Below are 22,668 nucleotides of genomic sequence, written 5' to 3'. Positions count from 1 at the left end.
ATAACTCTTGTGAAAAATGAACATTTAAATACCTATTGGATTAAAACATTCTGCATTACTGGTTTTATTCATCAAGTGTATTTTTTTTTTTTACTTTTTTCAACCAGTCTTAGCGATCTATAATTCGAATAAAAGTTTCAAGAGTGTTACTAGTTTTCTGCAATACTTTAATCCATTTTCCATTTTGATCTGAATTTTATTTTTATATTTATTTTATGTATAAAAAAGATGGTTAATTTAAAAGATAAAAAATGTAAATTAAAAATAAAAACAATTTATCATTATATGAGACATTATTTTAAAATATTAAATTCAATAAATAAATAATTAAAAGTCATATTATAATAGTATATTATATAAATAAATATTTTAAAAGTAAAAAAAATTATATTTAAATTGAATTGTAAAAGTATTTCATACTTATACATAAATTTTGTATATGTATATAAATATTAAAACGGAAGTAGCAGTTTATATCTATATGAGATACTGAAAGTCCCTTCCGTGGTTACATAGAAGTTAATTAAACTCAGCGAATATGTGGTTTCAAGATGGAATAATTCATTGACAAGACGACGATCAATTATTCCAGTTGAAGAAACCACTTTGGCCATCACATTAATTTTACTAAGAAGAAGAAACTTATCTATGTATATATTGCTTGTCATGACTCAACAATATACATATAACAAGAGTAAACCACATTGCCCCAATTATCCTCATTTTGTTATTGTGTTTGTCTTCACATACATACATAAAATAATGTGCCTTTAAAATTTAAAGATTATTTTTTCATGTAATAATCAACGACTGACAAATAATTAATAATTACATACCTAAACTTTTTTTTTTTTTTTCAAACTTCCTGCTTTATAAAATATCAAAGAATAATTTATTCAAACTTGTAACATCCTGCGAATATTTATTCTTCGACAGGTAAATTAATTATTCAATTTTTTTTCAAAATTTATCTTTGATATTTTACATTGAATTCTCATATTTTTTTTTTTCCTTTTTTAATTTATATGTTTGAAATAATTTAACCAAAGCTAAAAAATAAAAAAATAAATAATTTATGATATGAATTGCTTTTTACAGTCACATGTTCACATGGCTTTGAATGTAGTCTATATGAGTATGGTGCACGTCTATGGAATCATTTACCACTTAGCCTAACATCGCTTGATTCCATTGACAGCTTCAAAGTCAATTATCATTTATATTTATTAAAAATGGAGAAGGAAGAAGGAACTTTAATTGTTTAATATTAATATTGTCTTGGTTTAATATTGTTAACTTAACTCTACTATTTAAATCAATTTAAAAAATTTTTTACATGTAATATTATTGCTAATTTACAATGTAGCCCATAAGTACGTAATGTCAAGGGCATGTATATATTAACTAAATAAATAAATAAATAAATAAATATGATTAAAAATTCATATATACCTTTATTTTTTATTTTTTAATTTTATTTATATATATAAAAATAGAAAAAAAAATATTGTTTTCTTATATACTAATGATGTTGTATTTTTTTTGAATGTTTTTTAGATTCCAACAAAAACGATCAAGGCCATTGAAAAAATTATACTTAATCTCATGTTGTTTGATGTGTTTGAATAATGCGGTTGGAACACCAATGTCAACGGTAAATTTATCTAATGGTATTTCAACACTAAAACCATCAGCAACAACTGAGATGGTTTATCAAAGATTTGCAATTGAGCCACAGGATCAGACAGCTGTTATCGGTAGTAGGGTAACGCTACCTTGTCGTGTACTTGATCAAAAGGGTCCAATTCAATGGACAAAAGATGACTTTGGCCTTGGGGCTGTTAGAAATTTAACTGGCTTTGAACGTTATGCCATGATTGGCAGTGATGAAGAAGGTAATTAATCATCAATTATTATTACCAAATTATTAATTTATCCATCTTTTTATTATTTTACTTTTTTTTTTTTGTTTTTTTTTTCACCTTACCTGTAATATTTTTTATGAAAATTAAATACAACATTTTTTTATAAAATAAATTTTTAAATTTACTTTTGTATATTGAATTAAAATTCGAAAAACAAAAATGAAATTTAATAAAACTAAAAAGTTCATCCGTTTCCGTTAAATATTTAATTATTTTTTTTTATTTAATTTTTTTTTACATTTAATTGATAACGAATTTGTTGTTACTTTTTTTTTTTTTATATTGGCAACGAATATTCAGCAAAAACATTGTCAGATCAATATTAAAATAAAGATACAATCTCTTGGCTGAATTCCCAGAAACCATCATAAAAAAAAAAGTCGTTAGATACTGTCATTGACCTGTATTCTCTTCTTCACTCAATAATAAAAATAAAAAAAAAAAAACACATTAATGTATATTCTTGTAAATTATACATGAATACAAAGTCGATTATACACTTTGTTAACTGATGAACAAAAAAAATAATAATAATAAAAATTAAAAAAGTATACTTACGCGGATATTGGATGATTTTTTTTTCTACAAATTTTTTTACTTTTAAAATAAAATTGGATATGTATTTTTATATTATATATAAAAGCATTATCATATTTCACTTTATCGAATGTATTATTATTATTTATGGGGTTCAATGCAAAATCGTATCGTAACATCAAAACCGATATCGGGCAACTTGTTTAGTTATATATGTTTAATGCATGAATTTTCGTGGTACACCAACAAAGTTCAAACACTCAATGCCAATGTATATGTGTATTGTAGTGACTGGCATTCGATTACCTTGCAAGATCATTGACAATGAATATCAGACACCATAGACAATACACACCATCAATAATATTATCGTAAAAATTGTTTTTTTTTTTTACATAAAAATATTGTATTCATCGATGAAACAACAAATATCATCATGATAAATAAAAAATTTTATACATTTTTTTATCAATAAATTATAATACATGTATAAAATATGGAAATTCGATTTTTTAAATAAAAATATATATAATTTATGAATAAAAATAAAATAGAATACTTACATGTTATTTTTTTATTTTCAAATAATTTTATTTTATATAAAAAAAATTCATACATAAATTATAAATTTAATATATATTTTAATAAAAAATAATACAATTAATATTTCTAATTATATAGTTAAATTATTTCTTCTATTTATTTATTAATTTTTATGTCAAGTTTAATTTATATTAACGAGTTGAAATTTAATATAAATATTCAACGAGATCAAAATATAATTATTACTTAAATTATTTGACTAGAATAAATTTTATATTATTATATTTAACAAAAAAAATGTTTAAAAAATATTTAAATAATAAATATAAATCAATTGATGTTTAAATAAATAATTATAATAATTATTTTTCAATTTAAAATATATTATTTATATAAAGTTTATGATAAAGTTGAATATTGAATAGTGTGTATACAAAGAATGAATGATAATCGGAGTACAAACGAGTATATTATTTATTGAGTGAATTCATGTGATACTGATAACAAAGTAGATATACTACAGATGTATACAGATGTATATAAATACGTTTGAATAATTCCTCATATAGACTAAAATATAAAACAAGATGTATATATATATTTGTACAAAGTAGTTTGAGGCAAAGCTCATATAGAAGATATACAAGAGAGGAATGATGATTGAAGTTAACTTGAATGCTCGCGAATTCACAAATATATATTATCTATATATACTGGATGTATTACATATAGGAATATGTGCGGTTTTGGCTTCGGTATTGATGGCATGCATGCACCCGCACTCAATGCACAATATAACCTTCATAACTCGCGACGGTTAATGTTGAATTTCATGTAGCTTGAGATGTAGCTAATGGTTGTTGGACGATGCGGGTGACTATTGGTGTACTTCGATCACTATACATGCGTATATTTAACATATATGTACTTTAGTATATAGGCTTACACTTAGACAATTTCAGAGCATATTGAAACACCGGCTTTGAACCTTTTGACATCAATTATTGTGTATCGTTAATTTTATACGAACAAAACGATGCAAATGGCAAAGTGCACAATGCACCTGACCGGCATTTCCGTTCATCTAGTCATAATTAATTTTATTTTTTTCATTAAATAATATATATACACTCGTGAACTCTTTGAAATAATAATATAAATTATTATATTTTTATTAAATTAAATTATAATGCAAATGAAATTACTATATTAATTAATTTCAATCTATATATTTGATAGTTTGAATAGAGCTATAGAGTTTAGATGTTTAGTTAAATAGTTTTATGTATAATTAATTTTTTTTATTTTATATTTACATTGTTACATTGTAGATAGATGAATTGATTATTTGTTTTACATTAAAAGTGTGCATAAATGTTTCAAAAACTAATTCAAACTTGGTTGTAATTATCGTTTCGATTTAAGGTCATTTTCAAACGTCCAGCAGAATGTTTGAAAGTACTGCAATGACTATTTTGTATTCTATGAAAACTATGTATGAAAATTATTCTATTGAATTGAAATTATATTTAGCATCAAACACATGATTAATTTTCCATATTATTATTATTTTTATAAGCACAATAATAATAATAATAAATTAATTTAAAAACTTTTAATTTACATGCTCTATTATATGGAATAAAAAAAAAAAGGAAAAAAAAATATTTTTATGAATAGTTATTTGATTTTTCGATAAGTATTTAAATAAATAAATAATCAGAGTGAAAAAAAAAATTGGAAAATATAAAATAAATAAAGGGTTCGTTATCTTGCTGTCTGGTGTCAGTTGAATGAGGTAAAAAATAAACAATGCTGTTACAACTTGAAGTTTTTTTTTGATCGATGAGTTGTGATTTTTTTTTTTTTTTTTCAACTCTATCAATGAAGCTATCGTTAGTAAATATAAATTTGAATAATTTCAAGTTAAAATAATATTGACATAGTTGAAGAATAAAATAAAATATATTTACCCAATAATTTAATTTTTGTAATTATTAAAAAAGTTTTTCATGACAATACAATAAAAAGAATGATATAGAAATATTTTTTTATAATTTTATTTTTTTATTTTTGTTGCCTTGTAACAGTTTTATACAATAGCATCACCGTCTCAAAATTGTAATAAGGGTGCGAGGGCGCGTGTATATCAAGATTCATGAGTCACGCAACAATTTGGTTATATTTTTATTATTATTATTATTATTTTTTCAGAGTAATTAACTTAGGAGCATATAGTATGATGAGGAAATAGGGTAAAAAACTTTACCAAGGTATTTATTGACATGAAAACATTATTCATAACTTTGGATATTATTGAATTAACAAAAATTATTAATTACTTGAAAAAAAAAAAAAAACAAAAATTAATTCATACTTTTAATTTAATTGCTTATTTTTCTATCAATAAAATTTTTTGATGATTGAAATGATTTAAAATAGCCAATTGGTAAAATTGAATGATATAATTTAATATTCAATTTTTTTTTCTTTTTTCTTTAATGAAACACAATTAAAAATACAAAAATACTAAAATAGAAATTTCATATGAAATTATAATTATTGTATTTTCAATTTTAGTATAATTTAGTCCGCAAAATTCAAATAAATAAATCAATTTTTGTAAACTATATGTAAAAATAATTTTTATAATTTTAGTTATAATGGAAAAATGAAAAATATTTTCTCGAGTTAGTGACCGATCAAACAATGCTTTTTGAAAATTAATTTATTTTCATTCAACCATTCAAATGTAATCCGGTCATCGAATTTTATCATAGAAATTTATAAATTGAGTATTTATTTTTACAGAATATTAACCAAAATACCAAAAATAAAAAATAACTTTATAAATTTTTAGTAGCAAAAGTTCATTGTTCATCAATCATTATTAAATAAAAATATATTTTATAAAAAATTTATATATACAGAAAAATATGAAAAATGAAACTGATAATTTTTACTGGAAAATCTGTCTAAAAAAATAAAACTATATGACTATCTTTTTATTCACTGGATAAATAAACTTTTTAATAACGTAAAAAAAAAAAAAAAATTCAATACATTTCAACAATTTTGATTGGCTTTGACTCATCAATACATCTATATTCATTAAATTGGCATATTCTATTTCATATTTCTCTTGATATTAAAAAAAACTGATAAAGTTTGTTCGAAAAATTTTTCTATTCTAAATTGTATCTGCTGGATTTTTCAAAAATGAATAACAAAAAAAAAAAAAAAAAAAACATTTTTCACATGGATGATTAAAAAAATTTAAAAAGTTATTCAATTTAAAAATATTATTTTTTTTAATTATTGATTTTAAAAGCAGCTTGTCTATTATAAGCTAAAAATATATTTTTATAAATAAGACAATAAAAATTCTAAAAAAAATAAAATATACAAGTACATTTTTTTTTTTTTCAAATATAATTAATACATCCAACAGAGTTTAACTAGTATCATCATCATGAATTTTTTACAAATTTTTAAGCCAGTTATTTTGTTAAGCCCATTGAAAATATACCATACCATGTTCTATTATGAATTTATGACAATCTATAATATTACAGTATAAACGGATAAACCCTTTGTTAGTAAACAATAATTATATAAATTTATAAAAACAATTAAAATTGAATTTAGTTGTTATCTAAATCCGTTTAACATATATTAGTTAAACACATAATATAAAGATAATAATTACCAATAGTAATTTTCATAAAACATCATTATAAATAAAATTTATTAATCATTTATTTTATTACTTTTATAAATAAATGTAAAATTATTAATGTCTTTCTTTTTTTCCAGGTGATTTTTCATTACATATATTTCCAGTTGAATTAGAGGATGATGGAAAATATCAGTGTCAGGCATCACCTACTAATGATGGCCAACCAGGCTTACGTTCGAGATTTGCACGACTCAGTGTTTTGGTACCACCACAAAAGCCAAAAATCCTTCAGGGTGATTTTCTTGTTACGACAGAGGATCGTGAATTGACAATGGAATGCATTAGTGTTGGTGGAAAACCAGCTGCTGACGTAAGTCATTATTATATATATTAATTTTATAATTTTTTTTTTTTTGATATTTTTATGAGGAAAAAAAACAGATAATTTTATTATTCAAATGTCCAAAAAAAAAATACCAAATTAAAGAAATATATGACATGGCTGTTTATAAAAATACCTCAGGGTGAATACTACTTGATGAAAAAATATAAGGTCGCTTGTCTATATGTGCTATTCTCAAGTCCTTGGCCACTTGAAGATACATATATATTTTTTTTTTTTTGTCTATATACCACTTTTAAAATGACGATCTCTAGCACGCGCTACTCACTGCACAAGACTGAAGACTAGAAAGAGTCATATACTTATCCAGATAACACTTAACCCACTCCATTCTACTATATACTATACCTCTGGCACTTATTTTATTCTGCAGTTTTTTTTTTTTTTTTTTTCTAGAGCCATTTAAGACCTCATATCATTAAATTTCAACAATTTTACAGGCAACTTGACTCTCTCAACTTCGTTGTGTCTCATTATGCAGATTTAAATTTAATTTAATAGTAATTGAACTTTTTATATTTTTTATTATATTTAAAATGAAAAATATCAGTTTACATTATAATAGTCAGTAAATATATCTTCTTATTATAATTTTTTTTTTTATCAATCATATTTTATTTTAATATTTGAAAATATAATTTATTTGTTTTCTTTGTAATAATAATATTATTTATTTTTGCATTGTTGTCAAGTTGATAGTAATTTCATGTCTATTGTTTTTTTTTTTTTTAACCACTGTACATTTTTCATTTTGTCTTATATCAAAGTCTTTGTTTTCTTTATTCTTTGAAAAAAATAAAAATACTATTTCTACTATCCAATAGTTTCTAGTGTAAATAGAAAAAAATCCATCATCAATAAGAGAGTATATTTCATCGTGTCTCATACAATTTTCATCATATTTTTATATTTTTTTTCGTGCTTCATACCATTACACATCTTGATATCTTTTTTGAGATTTTTTTTCTCTATTTTTTCATCTCATTTTCTTTATTTTTTTTCCTCTAGCTATACCTCAAGGTATGTATTGCCGTTTACGATCAATCTCTCACTGCATTTTTCTTTTTTATTTTTTTTCATCATTCCTTCTCTTTCTTTAACACCTTAGAAACTATCTGTGATAAATCTCATACAACATCTCACGCTAGTTCTTTATACGACCAGACATAACAAATATATTAAGTAGAAAAAAATACACTGATATTTAATTTACTTTCAATTGATATCAATTGTTGAGACATTAAAACGATACATTTTTTTTTTTTTATTGTTTTTCTAAATATATATTTATATTAACAGGTGGTTTGTAATAATTATTTTGTATTTTTAAAACCCAATTAATATAAATAAATATTTTTAAATTAAAAATCAAATTATAATTAACAAAAATAAGTATAAACTATCACCAAGTATTATAACAATTGAATTTTCTTTCTTTATTCCTGTCAATCATTTTTCATATAAATATAAAGATATAATATATTCATGTGATTATATAAAACGAAATGAAATTATCTTTTAAAAATAAGAAAAAAATTCAATTATTTTTATATTACATTTGGATTTTAAAATTTTAAATATAGAATTGGTATTAAAAATTAAAAAAGATAATAAGATTCCAAAATTAATTTTTGAAATTAAAAATAATGAAATATATATAGATTACTAAAAAAAAAAATACATTTAAAAATTTAAAATTTTCAAGATATGAAATCAGCAAAAGATATAAAATAAAATTGTTAAAGTTAAAGACAATGTACTATGTCTATTATGAGTCTTAAAATAATATATATAAAATAAAGTATATAAAAGAAAATTAAAAAAAAAAAAATACAACTATTCTAGTAAAAACTAAAAAAGTTGTTTCGACATTGCGGCGTTCTGCCAAAACTCAGTGATTCTGCGGCTGTCTTGAAATTTTTTATCTACATATATATACTTAAAGTTTATTTAGCCGATGGGATCTCACCAACAGCCTCTTCAGAGTTTTAATAGTTTTCGCGTGAAAAGTAAAGGCACCAACAGCAAAAATACCATTTCAAATAATTGACTTATTTTTTCATTTTTTTTATTATTTAAAGCAACTATTTTATACTATCTATATTGATTAAATAATAAATTATTTTTTTTTATTTTAACTATCTAATTTATTATTTGATTTTAATGTTATTTTTTTTTTTCTTCGTTTTTCATTATCAACATAAGTAAATTAAATTTTACTATATAATTTTATTTCAAAAATTTTACACGATTGGTTGCAAATGTACTTTTCCAGTATCGTTATTAAAAATATATATAAATTTTTAGTTAATAAAAAGTTAAATTTTCATATTATTTTTTATTACAAAAAAAATTTTATATCTATATTTATTAAAATTTTTTTAATATAAATACCTAAAATTTTACAGGAAAATATATTCATATCGTAATAAAATTTTTTTAATAATTGAATATCTATTTGAACGAAAAAATTTATATATTTACATAAAATAAATGTATAAAATTCATTTTATAAAAGTTTTTTTTGTGTCAAATAAATGACAAAAATTTTATCTGTAATATTAGTCAAGTTTTATGTTTTAAATATAAAAGGAAATAACATATAAATAAATTATCAACAATGTATATATCAATTAATGAATTTAATTAACTCATTGGACAATCAAATGACACTCAACCAAACAATCGTATCGCTTTAGTAAAATTATAATAGATGGGTGTGACTGTAAATATTGACATAATTGTATTAACGGATAAATGGTAACAAATCGATGCCACTATCAGTGTTATTGCAGTGTCATCATTATATATTTCTCAAGTATAATTATGCTGTCTATTATTTCTCATTTCTATGCAATTTAATTTTTGTTTTTTCGTTTTTTTTTTCCCTTCGTCCAATAATATTAAAATGGTAGATTCAATTTCTTTTTTTTTATAAAGAATATAATCTTATCTCAGATATAATGCAATTATTTTTAGACATCTATATAAAATTCTCGTTTTTATTTTGCCATTATAAATCAAATATAGTAAATGTATAAGTTTTTAAATTTTTATTAAATTTTAAAATTGAAATAATTTTTATCAATACAATATTTGATCAAAAAAAAAAATAAGAAATAAATATTATTGCAATTTAATATTGTTTAAATTTGTATTATTTTTATTTTTAAATTAATGATAAGATATTGCATTGCCTGCTTTTTTATTTTGAAATAATATAAACTGTCAGATACTTTGGAACTATTTTTTTTTTTGCTTTTTTTTTCATTGTAAATAAAGTGTTGTCTATACAGCTATTGACTGTTTCATTTAAGATATATATATATATATAAATGTAACAATGAGAAAAGTTTTCAACATTCGAAATGACAAGAAAAACTTTGTTTATTTGTTTTAAAATTTAATCACTAGTGTAAAAAATTTAATTGACCTGATGACCTCTGTGAATACAATTTTAATTTTATTCAAATGACAATTATACATTTTAATTAGGTTAATTTTAATAATTAATTAAATTATTATTTTATTTTCTACTTACAAATTTAATGTTATTTGAGTTTTAAATTTTATAGATAATATTTTTTTCAAAAATATATATGTTATAAATATCCAATCTTAATTGAATTATCTATATCCTCATACATTATCAAGAAAAAAAATTGTTTAAATATTACAAACTGAAGAAAAAGAAATTTTTAATTTTTAATATTTTTTAAATTATTAAAACGGAAATGAAACTTTGAAAAAATATTATTTTGGTTGATGTTTTAAACTCTATAATATATGACAAAGAAAATAATAATTTTATATATATAACTTTTAAAATTTAATTAAATTATATATATTTTCTGAATCTGTATTTAAACCAGATTGCAGATCAGTTTGGTAAATTTATTTGCCAGATAAATACAATTTAGATGTATATTTTTTATTTATTTATTTTTTTATTTTTCGTGATTCAATCTGCATGTTAATTTACCCAAAGCTTGGATACAACCACCCCAGTTTACATTGAGCTATATGTTATTGATGGTAAATAAAACTGTCGAATAAGATGTTGATCAACTGTATAAAGAAAAAAAAAAATAAATAAATACATTAAAAAGTTTAAATCATTCGCGTTAAAAATTTATAAAAACCAAAATATATTATATTGAGTAAATATTTGAATAAATCTTTGAAACATAATATTTAATTTTTGATGTTATCAGATAACCTGGATTGATGGATTGGGAAATGTATTACACAGTGGTATTGAAACATCAATAGATAAAATTGAAGATGGCCCATTGTTCACTGTTAGATCAGTTTTAAAAGTAATGCCACGTAAAGAACATCATAATACAACATTTACATGTCAAAGTCAAAATGCCGCTGATAGAACACCGCAAAATGCCAAATTAAGAGTTGAGGTTTGTATTTACTTACTATTAATATTTTAAATATTAAATTTCATTTCATTATTAATTAGGTTTTTTTTTAATTTAAATTATTTTTCTTACAAAATATGTACTTTGAAAAATTTTAATAATTTATAACTCATTTTGACAAGACAATTGACATGTAGACAATTTAATTGAATTTTTTTTTTAAATAATTAACCATAATCAATGAGATTTTTCAGCTTAAAATAATTTTAAATTATCTGATTTTTTTATTTATTTATTTTATAGGTACGATATGCTCCAAAAGTATCATTAAAAATTCGATCTGGTTTAGCAAAAAATTCACGAATTATTGAAGGTTCTGAATTGAGATTTCGTTGTCGTGCTGAAGCCAATCCACCTGATGTTGAATACAGGTAATTTTTAAATTAAATATTATTTTTAAAAAAAAATTTGACCCAATTTTTTCCTAAATATAATTAAACAAATTTTTAATTTTAATTTAAGTTGTTCTTTTGACGATACAGTGTTTATGTTTAAAATTATAAATATACGATTTTTTTTCTTTTTTAGATGGTATATAAATGAAAAAACAGTAATAGGTGATTATACAACGGAGATGATAATCCATAATGCCACAAGAGAATTGCACGATGCAATCGTAAAATGTGAAGTTCACAATGAAGTTGGCAAAAGTCAGGAAACGGAAACACTAGATATAACATGTGAGTTTAATACATATATAGGTATAATCCTCAAAGCTACACCAATAATAAAAAAATAAAAAAAAAATAAAATGCTATTATTATTAAATTCAAAGTTTAAAATAAAATTTTTTAATTTTCAATTTAAATTTGTAACTATCTAACAATTAATTTCATTGGCCAATGTTTAATTATGTTTTTTTTTTTTTTTTTATTTTCTGTTTTACTTATTCTTCTTCGTTCTGTTCATTAACTGATGATTTTTATTATTTTTTTTTTTAAATTTCATTTCAAACAATGTTATATATGTAAAAAAGTTTTCAAATTATAAAAATAATTAACAAGTTGATTGAATTGTATTTTTTTTTTTTTATGTTATCAAGATGGACCACAATTTCGACATTCACCAGTATCAGTTGAAACCCATTATGGTTCAACTGAAGTATTACAATGTGATGTTGATGGTAATCCAACACCAGAAATAATATGGATACATGAAGAATCTGATCGTATTGTTGCAACAAGTTCAAATATAAGTATTGTTGTAAGTCCTGAAACTTCTGGACGTTATTATTGTAAAGCTCATGTACCTGGATTTTTAGAATTAACTGGTTATGCTAATATATTTATTCGTGCACCACCAACAATTGTATCACAAAAAATCCAATATGTTCCAGATGAAGGAGTAGTTAAGGTATGCTTAAAAAATTTTTTCCTCTTTTTCTAAAATAAATATAATAATAATAAAACATTGACTCTAATTAGAGGAATCAAAATGAATAATAAAATAATAGTGATTATTTATTTTTCTTCATAATTATATATAAACTTTAATAATAATAATAATAATAAAATAATAATTACCTATTTAGGTTAAATGTACTGCAATATCAGTACCAAAAGCTGAATCTGTTGTATGGAACTTTGGTGGTCGTGAGCTCAATTTCACATTAAACAATACACCATTTTATGTGCAAGATGAATATACACCAGAGAGAGTTGTCAGCACTATAACACTTTTAGAGCCTATTTCAATGTACTTTGGTGATTACAATTGTTCAGTTACAAATAGTTTTGGTACTGATTCAGTAATTATTAAATTAACAACTCATGGTAAGTTTAAATCTATCAATCAAATGAAAACTTATATAACCATACAGTATTTTTTAAACTAAAATAATGATCATTATATCAACATTTTAAATCATAAGATATAATCAATACGTATTATAACTATTAGTACTTTATAACTACTGTTATTTTTTCTGCCCTAATATGTATAATCTTCAAAGGTAATTTAAAGTTAGAACAAGAAACTAAATATAATATTTTGTGCTCAGCATTGATTCCAGTTGATTGGCAACTAATTCTCATCATTGTTGGACTTGTCATTTGTGTTATTCTCGTTGTTATTATTATTATATTAATAATACATTGTCGTGAACGTATTAAACAACCAAGAATGAGATCAGCACAAGCTGCTGATAATGATTTACGTAAATATCGTAAGTAATTATTATTATTTTTTTATAATTTTGTTTTAAATTATTTTTACTTTTTGTTGCTCTAAAGTCTTTGGGAAATTAATGTTTATTTATTTTTAATTTTGTGTGTTATATTAAAAGAAGAGACAGATTCAAATACAGACCGTTACCGGGAGAGTGATCGCAGCAGCAATCTCTCGGATGTTAAAGCGGATATACGAGCCGGATCTAGCGTGAGCAACGCTGAGAGCGTGACTGCTCTCGACAGTGAGGGTGAAGGAAGTACAAGGGGTGTAAATGCCTTGGCTCTTGCCGGCCCAGTGCCTAATCCCCTTGGTTATCGATACAGTGCTGACTACACGGAACCCTCTTTTCCACCAAAGAACAACGTAAGTACTTTAGATCATAATATCATTCCATTTTTCTTTACCTTTTTATTTTTTTATCTACATTGTATGTATTTTGCTTTTTTTACTACTCTAGAAATTTTTTTCATTTATACAACAGAGTTTGTTTAAATATACAATTTTAAAAAAAATTTTTTCATTGATAATAAATAAATTCATATGTAATATTGAATTTTTTTTATTCAATTTACATAATTGATATTTGAAAATTATTTTTAAAATATAAAAATTAATTGAACATTGATATAATCAATTTATAATTATTTTTTTTTTTTTACTATTTAATTTCAGACAATTATAATAGAAAATAAAAAAGACAATTATATTTTTTCATTTACAAATTAATTGTTAACTATACTACATTGTTTTTTTTTTTTTTTTTACACAAACAATAGTAGGATTATTGTTTAACGATACAAAGCCATTTAAAATATCTGAATTGTTTGATTATTTTTAATTCATTATTGATTATTAGTAAATATATATATATATTTTTTTTGTTGTTGTTAATAAATAGGATGGCAGCAATAACAATGGATATGTACCGTATGTCGATTATTCAAGGGATTATATGCCACCAACAACACAGGGAATTGATTCATCCCGCGAGTCCTTGAGTCGTGTACCCTCGAGTGGCATTTTGGCAACTAAAAAAATTGGTTTGAGCTCAGCCAATTTAGGCAACATAACGCCACAACAAACTCCAATAATCGATCCACGTTTCTCAGCGACTTATGGAAATCCCTATCTCAGGTAAATTATATTACGAAACTTTAGCTAAGAAGATTATCGTATCAGAGATGAGAAAAAAAAATTATAATTAAAAAAAATAAACCCACTAGAAATATTATTTTTACTATTATTACTTTTTCAAATATTATTAATTATATATTCACAAAAAAAAAAAAAAAGATATAAAAGAATAATAATAAAATTAAAAAATGTCCAATTAAAAATATAAAAACAAAAATAAATAATAAAATTATTATAAATATCATTAAAAATTTAAATGTTTTTTTAAAAATTCAATTTCATTCTCATCAAACTTGACTTAAACAACTTCATTAATAAATCATGTGTCATAAAATTTTCATACACTAATATTACATTCAACGAATATTTGAGTTTTCGTTTTGCCGCCGTGTTTATATATAAAATTTATTCAAGTTTAAATTAATTTTAATAAAGAACAAGAATAATCAATGGACAATAAAATATATCAAGCTTCACTAAAACAAGAATAATATTGTTTTTTAAAAAAATATATATATCTCATTCAATTTAACTCTTTTAAAAAAATATTTATATATGAAAAAATTTATAAGGAAAAAGAAAAAATATACAGCAGCATTTTTCATTGTCGTTTTTTTTTTTTTGTTCATTTTCCTTTTTAACTTTTAAACGTAGTTGAAAAACGTTTAGAATCTCGTCATTTTTTTTTTCTTTTTTGCCTCAATGTTGTAAAGTTACGTTGAAAAAAGAAAAAAAAAAATTTGGTATATATTTTTCGCTCGTTTGATGACATTTACGTGGTTATATCATCGTCGTTGTCATCTTGATTTTTATTATTTTCCTGAAAATGCCAATTTTTTGGCTGGTTGGTTAAGCAATTTTTTTTATTTAATTTTTTTTTTTCTTTCTATTATCAGGATGTCGGCTGCTGAACATCTAAGACACGCGCCACATACAGCAATACCAGGAGTAACACCAGCACCACCGCCTTATACACAAGCTATGAGAATGAATAGTTTGAGCACGCTCAATGGTGCCGGTCCACAGGTAAGTTTATAAAAAAAAATATATATATATTGTTGATTGTATAGCTTTTATCTAAAAATAAAAACGAAAGAAATTTTCTTTTTTTTTTTTTTTATCTCTTTACCTTTATACACTATCTCAAGTATTTTTCTTTTAAAATAAACGAAAATTTTATTTTTTATTACAAGTTTTTCATAATAATTTCTGAATAACAATGCAAAAAAAAAGTTATATGAAAATTTGGTGAATAAATTTTAAGAAAACAATAATTGTAATTTTTAATTAAATTTGTTTTTTTTTTTTTTTCTTCTGATTTATTACAGGCACCACTTTCAGCGCATTATATAACTGGTGGACCAAATGGTGGTATTGCAACAGTAAAAAGAACTGCTGGTGCATTGGCAACACACGTATGAGATAAGGATTTAAAATAGATTATTAAATAATAATAATTAATTAATCATCAAAATAATATGATGAATAAAATTGAAAAATAGAAAAACAAATAATTATATCAATGAAATATTAAATTTATTAACAAAGTTATAAATTCATTATAAGATATAATGCTATAATATAAATAGCAAGTGATAAATATTGAAAATTAATTGAACAAAGTTCATCAAATACTCGTCAAATTATATATGAGGTTAATTAGCGTAGATTGGAAACATCAACGTTTTAATTCCACGTAAATTTATGAAATTTAATATAAAATTTAAATTCATGGACAATACAACGAATTGTAAAATTATATAAAATTATAATTAATATAATTTACAATAATCTACAAAATCAACAAAATATCATCTTTAAAATTATCAAATTTACATGAATAAAATAAAAAATAAATTTGATATAAAAGTCTGACAACACTGTGGCAATTTTAAGCTGATAAATAAAAAAAAAAAATCAAGAAATTAATAAGAGAAAGAAAAAAAAATAATTATCCAAGTTATTGTTTGATACGATAACGTGATTAATTAATATGAGCTTTCATTAAAATTATCAGGATATTAAATGTCTAGTCGTGGACAAGCTCAATTAACGACATTGGGATTAAGTGATGATGAAAATGTGTATTAAATACACAATATAAAACTGTTGAATTTTTTTTTTTTTCAAGAAAAAGAAAAACAATAACATAATTAATTAATTAATTAATTAAAACAGTTCGATTGATATTTGACAATCTTTGATCTACTAAGCTTTATAGATCGTAATAAACATTTAAACATTATTCACTGTCCTTTTTAACCGCAGACAATTTTGAAAACAATTGTTATTTTTATATTTTTTTTCTTCATTGTCTCGTTAATCGTCATTCACAATTGATTTTCCACATAAATTAAAATGTCCCAATTGATAATAATAGCTGCCTGAATCTGTATTGGACTAATGGCATTAAAAAAAAACTGGGTGTTCAATTTTTTTTCCATTCAAATATTAAAATATTTATTCAGTTAATCAATGATTATTTAGGGAAAAGTAATTTTCATTAAAAAGAAAAATAGTTAATTAAATAACAGGCATTTTTTTTTTATATAAAAAAAAACATAAAAATGAAAAAAAAATAGTTAAAGTCCATTGTCATAGCCATATTGTGTTTAGGTAGCTGAATTGTTTTATGGATTATATTAAAAAATATAGAAATAAATATAAAGCCTATAATTTAATGGCACTAAATATAATTTTATGAAAATAAGCGTGTTAGTAATAACAGCTTCTTGTAAATATATAAATATTATAAAAAATTTATTAAAATATTTAAAGACAAAAAATATTAAATTATCGAAAAGACAGATTTTCTTTTTTATTATCAAAAAAATTATTATTATTAAAAACGCACAATAAACATTGTCAATCATAATTATTAATTTTTTTTCCATTAGTAAATATTATCACGTGGCCCTTGATGTTATTTTTTTTTCATCTTTTCTCATCAATATTTATTTATTTATTTGTTTATGAAAAAAAGTAATATAAATCATGAAAAAAATATAAAAAGAAAGTATTTACAAAAATGAATAAATAAGTAGATAAATAATTGTTAATTGTAAAGTAAATAAAAATTCAAATATCAAAATATATAATTCACATGAAAATTTAATAATAATAATAGACAAAAATATTGATTTTTTAAGTATGTTTTCATCGAACGATTAATTTCAATACTACACAAAGTATATATCCTCTCAAACTATGGAAACTGGCAATTTTTTTTTCATTTCTATTATCTATTTTGTTTTTTTTTTTTTTTAATTATTTTTCAAACTGGGGATAAAAGTGTTGACAACGTATAACGAAACAGGGTAGCCTATCAATTATTTAAAAAATAAAATTAAAAAAAAATATACAAAAGAATCGAGTGGCTGCGTGAAAAACTAAAAGAAAAAAAATAAATAAATCCTAAAATTCAAATTGTGCGCAAATGCAGAGTTTTAAAAATTAAAAAAAAAAAATTAAATAATAAAAAAATATCATTCATAATTGCTGAATATTTGTCTCAAAAAAAAAAAAAAAAAAAAAAATTTAGATAGAATAAATAACAAACAAAAAAAAATAGTCTCTCAACACTGTGTGTATGTCTGTAAAATATTGAGTGTAAATAACTGAAATTATTGCTCACGGTAATTTGTAAGTTTAGGTAACATTGTGATTGTGAAAACCACTGATAAATGTATGTTTCACAAACTCGTGGTATTCTTGCTTTAAAAATAATAATAATAATAATAATATATATTATGAGTGACGATATTAAATTGCAAACAAAAAACAAATTGCAAAAAGAGAAAAAAAAGTGTGTCATACTTTTGAGATTAAATAATTAAATTTTCATTGGAAAAACAAAAGATTAAAAAAAAAAAAAAATTAATTAACTAACAAATAATTAATGTGAATTCGGGCTTACGATGTGTCTTTTCACCTGAAGGCTATTTCGTGTTCTAATTTGATTTAAAAAAAAAAAAATTAAGTGCAATTGTTTTTCCATTACTTCGTTCGTTCATTGATAATGAAAATTAATTATAATATTTAGAGAAAAAAAAATTATCTCATCAATTTTATTTTTTATTCATTTGAGTTAATCTAATTGGTGAAAAAAAAAAATTAAATAAATATTATAAACAATGTTTACAATAGCATTGACTGTTGACTATTTAAATACTTTTTGACGGTTTCATTAAGCATTATCTACAAAAAAATTAGAGGTATATCTTCCCACAAATTTTTAAATATTTTGCTTATTGGAATTTAAAGAGATTTAATAATATAAATAATATATTATAGATATTATAAAGTCACTTGGAAATTTTTTTATTAACAATACAACTGAATCTAAATGCAACGATATAAAAAATAATAAGTAGATTCAACAACGTATACTTCAAAGAAAATAAATAATTATATTAAAGTAAATAAAAATTAAAACAATCATTGGGATGATCTGCTGTATGTTAATAGAATATTAGAAAAGTTTATATCAGTTTTTGAGTATTAGATAATTTTACGCCTTCTTAACTGCAGATTATTCTGCAATAATTAATTAGTTATCTGTCAATTATTAAAAAAAAAAAAATTATATCGGCTTCATTATTTCAAAAGTATATAGATTTAAATAAAAAAATAATAATCATATAATTATTTCGAATTTACAAAGAGCCGAAATAAAGTATTAACTTTCAAGGAAAAAATTAACAGAAGTTTCTAGTTAAATTTTTCATAAATTAATAATGGTTTTTAAAAAAAAAAATTTGATGTCAATCAAATTACTAATAGGGCAATGATGAAAAGAGGATAAATATTTTAAATAATTAAAAAAAAAAAAAAAAACAAATTACAGATGATATACTGTCAGCCGTTTAAACCAATTGAAAAAATTGAAGCTAAAATTTTAAATATATTTATAATTTTAATACTTGAATAAAAAAAAAAAATCAATTATTAAAATATTACAAAATTTATCTCAAGGTGATAAAGAAAAATAAGAAAACTATATAAAATTCTGCTCCATATATTATTGATCGAAATTACATTCAATTAAAAATTTAAATTATTATTTTATTTACCATCGAAATTTAAAAAAATTAATGATAAAAAAAATAATACTTTTGCGTACTTACATCTATTAATATTGAATATAATCTATTTTAAATTTGACTGAGCGATATAGATAATAATATATAATAACTGTATATTTTTCTCGATGTTAAGCTATTAACTTAAACAGTGTGAAAATATCTCCCTTTTTTAATTTTTTTAGAAAAAAAAAAAAACCATTAACCATTTATAAACAAATCATTGCTCTTTTTTTGTAGCCATTTATCAATTTCTCATTTATTTTCACTTGTAATTCAAAATTATTATGATTATTTTACAAATACACAAATTCACAAATTGAAACACAAATGCAACGGTTTGGAAGTCAATATTGAAAGTGTAATAAAACAAATTTTCACATTAGATTTTTAAAATCACATACAGACTACTTTTTAATATTTTTTTTATCAATTTTCAATTTTCATTAATCACATAAACATTCCCATGATAAAAAAATAATATTTCATTATTTATAATATCAGAGAGACAAGTAAATAAGCAAACACAGCAAACCAAATATTTTCATTTTCATTATTATTATCATATAAATATAATTTTGTTTTTCGTTTTTTTTTTTTGTCAATAAATTAACTCTGCATATAAATATAATGAATAAATAAATTTCATTCATTTTTAATGAATAAAATAATTATTATTTTCATCAAATTGAACCGTTGCCAAAAAATGTTTTTTTTATTTTTCTTTTTTAAATTCCATTTATTTACCACAATCATTTAAATATTTCATGTGTTAAAATTGACAATTATAAAGTTTTAAAAATCATAAAAATTAATACCTATACATATTAATATTGACCTCTGAATATAATGACAATTTTTTCTATCACATTTCGTATATCCATAACATATCTTTTTTCATTTTTTTATATATCCAGTCTACACTGTATAATTAATATTAATAAAAATAAAAAATTCCAAATTAGCTTAATGGAAAATGTCAATTTAAGTATAGATGAAATTATGATAATTAAAAAATAGACTTATTGTTTTTCTATAAAAACAGCAGACAATTGAGAGAAAAAAAAAATACAAAAAAAATATTTAAAAAATTTACATTGTACAGTGTGAAAATGTTATGATAATTTTATGAAAATTAAATTAATAATAATAACGAAACAGACAATGAAAGACGATATAATATATGTAAAGATGAGATAAAAATTTTTTAAAAAGTTGATTATTGAAAATTGTATAATGTACATCAAAAAAAATTAATCAATAATTAAATGATTTTTTTTTTGCTTTGTAAATAAGCCAATTAAATACTGTTAAATTTTAGATGAAAAAAAAAAAAATCTATCACACAGACTGATTAACCAGCAGATCGATCAAAGACTGCATTTAAATACTCGCAGTTTTATTGCACAAATTTATTTTTTTTTTTCTTTGAATAATATTTATTTTCATATGATTTTTTATTATTTTTTCTACACCACTGTTGATATTTCAAGACTAGAGTAAATGAATAAAATGGAATAAAATGAAATAAAATAAAAATAGGTTAAAGTTAAAATTACATTTAAACTTGAAATTAAAAATTGTTGATAATGTTTTTTGGCAGTGGTGATTATTGTGTATCTTTGCGTGAGATCTTCCGTTCGTACAAAAAATTTATAAAATAAATATAAATCACACATCAACACACATCTACACATATCGTATCGAAAATAATAGCGTGCCAACAATTGATATAACATAAAAAAAACATAACTTTTTTTGTTTTATATTTTTTAAAATTATTATTTGTTATAATTATTGTTTTTAAAAACCAATTGGTTAAATGTATACTCAATATTTTATTTTGTTTTTTTAACTCTTAATTATAGTAGATATAATTTATTATTAAAATATTAATTTGGATAAAAGCTTTATCACGTATTTATCGTTAAAATAATTAAAAGATGTTAGTGGTATGCTTTAATATAAAAAAAATTTCCACACTTGACATCACAATTTGATTGAGAATGTTTTCGTTGCCAAAGAACAATGATATTTTTTTTTTTTTTTCTTAATTTTTATAATGTTATATAGATTTTTTTTTTTTATGTTATTATTATTATTTTTTAATATTATTATTTGTTTCTAAGGTTTACACGTTAAAACGTTGATACAAGTGCTTTAATTATTTTTTATTAATCATTGTTTTTATAAGTATTACGAAATTAGCAATTTATTATTTAATTTAAGTTTTATTTTTTTTTTGTATATTATTTGTCTTATTATTATCATGTATTTTCATTAATAATTATAGAAAAAAAAATATATTGTAATCACATGAATGTATATTTATCATTTTATTAAATCCTGCCATATAAAAATTCGTAATAACATTTTTAGTCGTTAATAATCCACAAAATTAACTTGATATTTTTACTCTGTCAATAAAAAATTATAATAATAATAATAAAAAAAGCTATCGCATATTTTTGCAAAAACAAGTATTATGATTGAGAGATAATGAAAATTTTACCATATAAATAGCCGTTTTTTTTTTTTGTTTTTCTCTACAACATTGTTTTTGCTAATGACAATTTAAAAATGACAAAAACTGAAAAAATATTTTAAATAAAAATCAAAAGTTGATAGTAATTATTATATAGTTTTTTTTTTTATTATAAAAACAAAATAGAACACCAATAAAACTCATTTATATTTATCATGAATATTTGAGCAATTTCATTTTTAAGTAAACCATTTTAATCAATTTCTTTTTTTGCATATT

General features: G+C 21.5%; 1 protein-coding gene across 1 annotated transcript in view; it reads left to right on the top strand.

Moving 5' to 3' along the window:
* Positions 1-18,198, top strand: part of LOC122860941 (irregular chiasm C-roughest protein) — a 38,937-nt gene extending 20,739 nt beyond the window's left edge. The window contains exons 2-13 of the mRNA XM_044165023.1: positions 1,558-1,895; positions 6,822-7,054; positions 11,302-11,502; positions 11,764-11,891; positions 12,049-12,200; positions 12,563-12,873; positions 13,052-13,292; positions 13,520-13,684; positions 13,805-14,052; positions 14,588-14,823; positions 15,720-15,849; positions 16,152-18,198. Coding sequence (XP_044020958.1) covers positions 1,558-1,895; positions 6,822-7,054; positions 11,302-11,502; positions 11,764-11,891; positions 12,049-12,200; positions 12,563-12,873; positions 13,052-13,292; positions 13,520-13,684; positions 13,805-14,052; positions 14,588-14,823; positions 15,720-15,849; positions 16,152-16,244 — 2,476 coding nt within the window. The 3' untranslated portion in view covers positions 16,245-18,198. The remainder of the gene's footprint in view (positions 1-1,557; positions 1,896-6,821; positions 7,055-11,301; positions 11,503-11,763; positions 11,892-12,048; positions 12,201-12,562; positions 12,874-13,051; positions 13,293-13,519; positions 13,685-13,804; positions 14,053-14,587; positions 14,824-15,719; positions 15,850-16,151) is intronic.
* The last annotated feature ends 4,470 nt before the right edge of the window (positions 18,199-22,668 follow it).

The sequence above is a fragment of the Aphidius gifuensis genome, linkage group LG1 (assembly GCF_014905175.1).
Source record: "Aphidius gifuensis isolate YNYX2018 linkage group LG1, ASM1490517v1, whole genome shotgun sequence".
Classification (NCBI taxonomy): Eukaryota; Metazoa; Arthropoda; class Insecta; order Hymenoptera; family Braconidae; genus Aphidius; species Aphidius gifuensis.
Note: the sequence above shows the minus strand (reverse complement) of the source record. Positions and strands in the feature narration are given on the sequence as shown.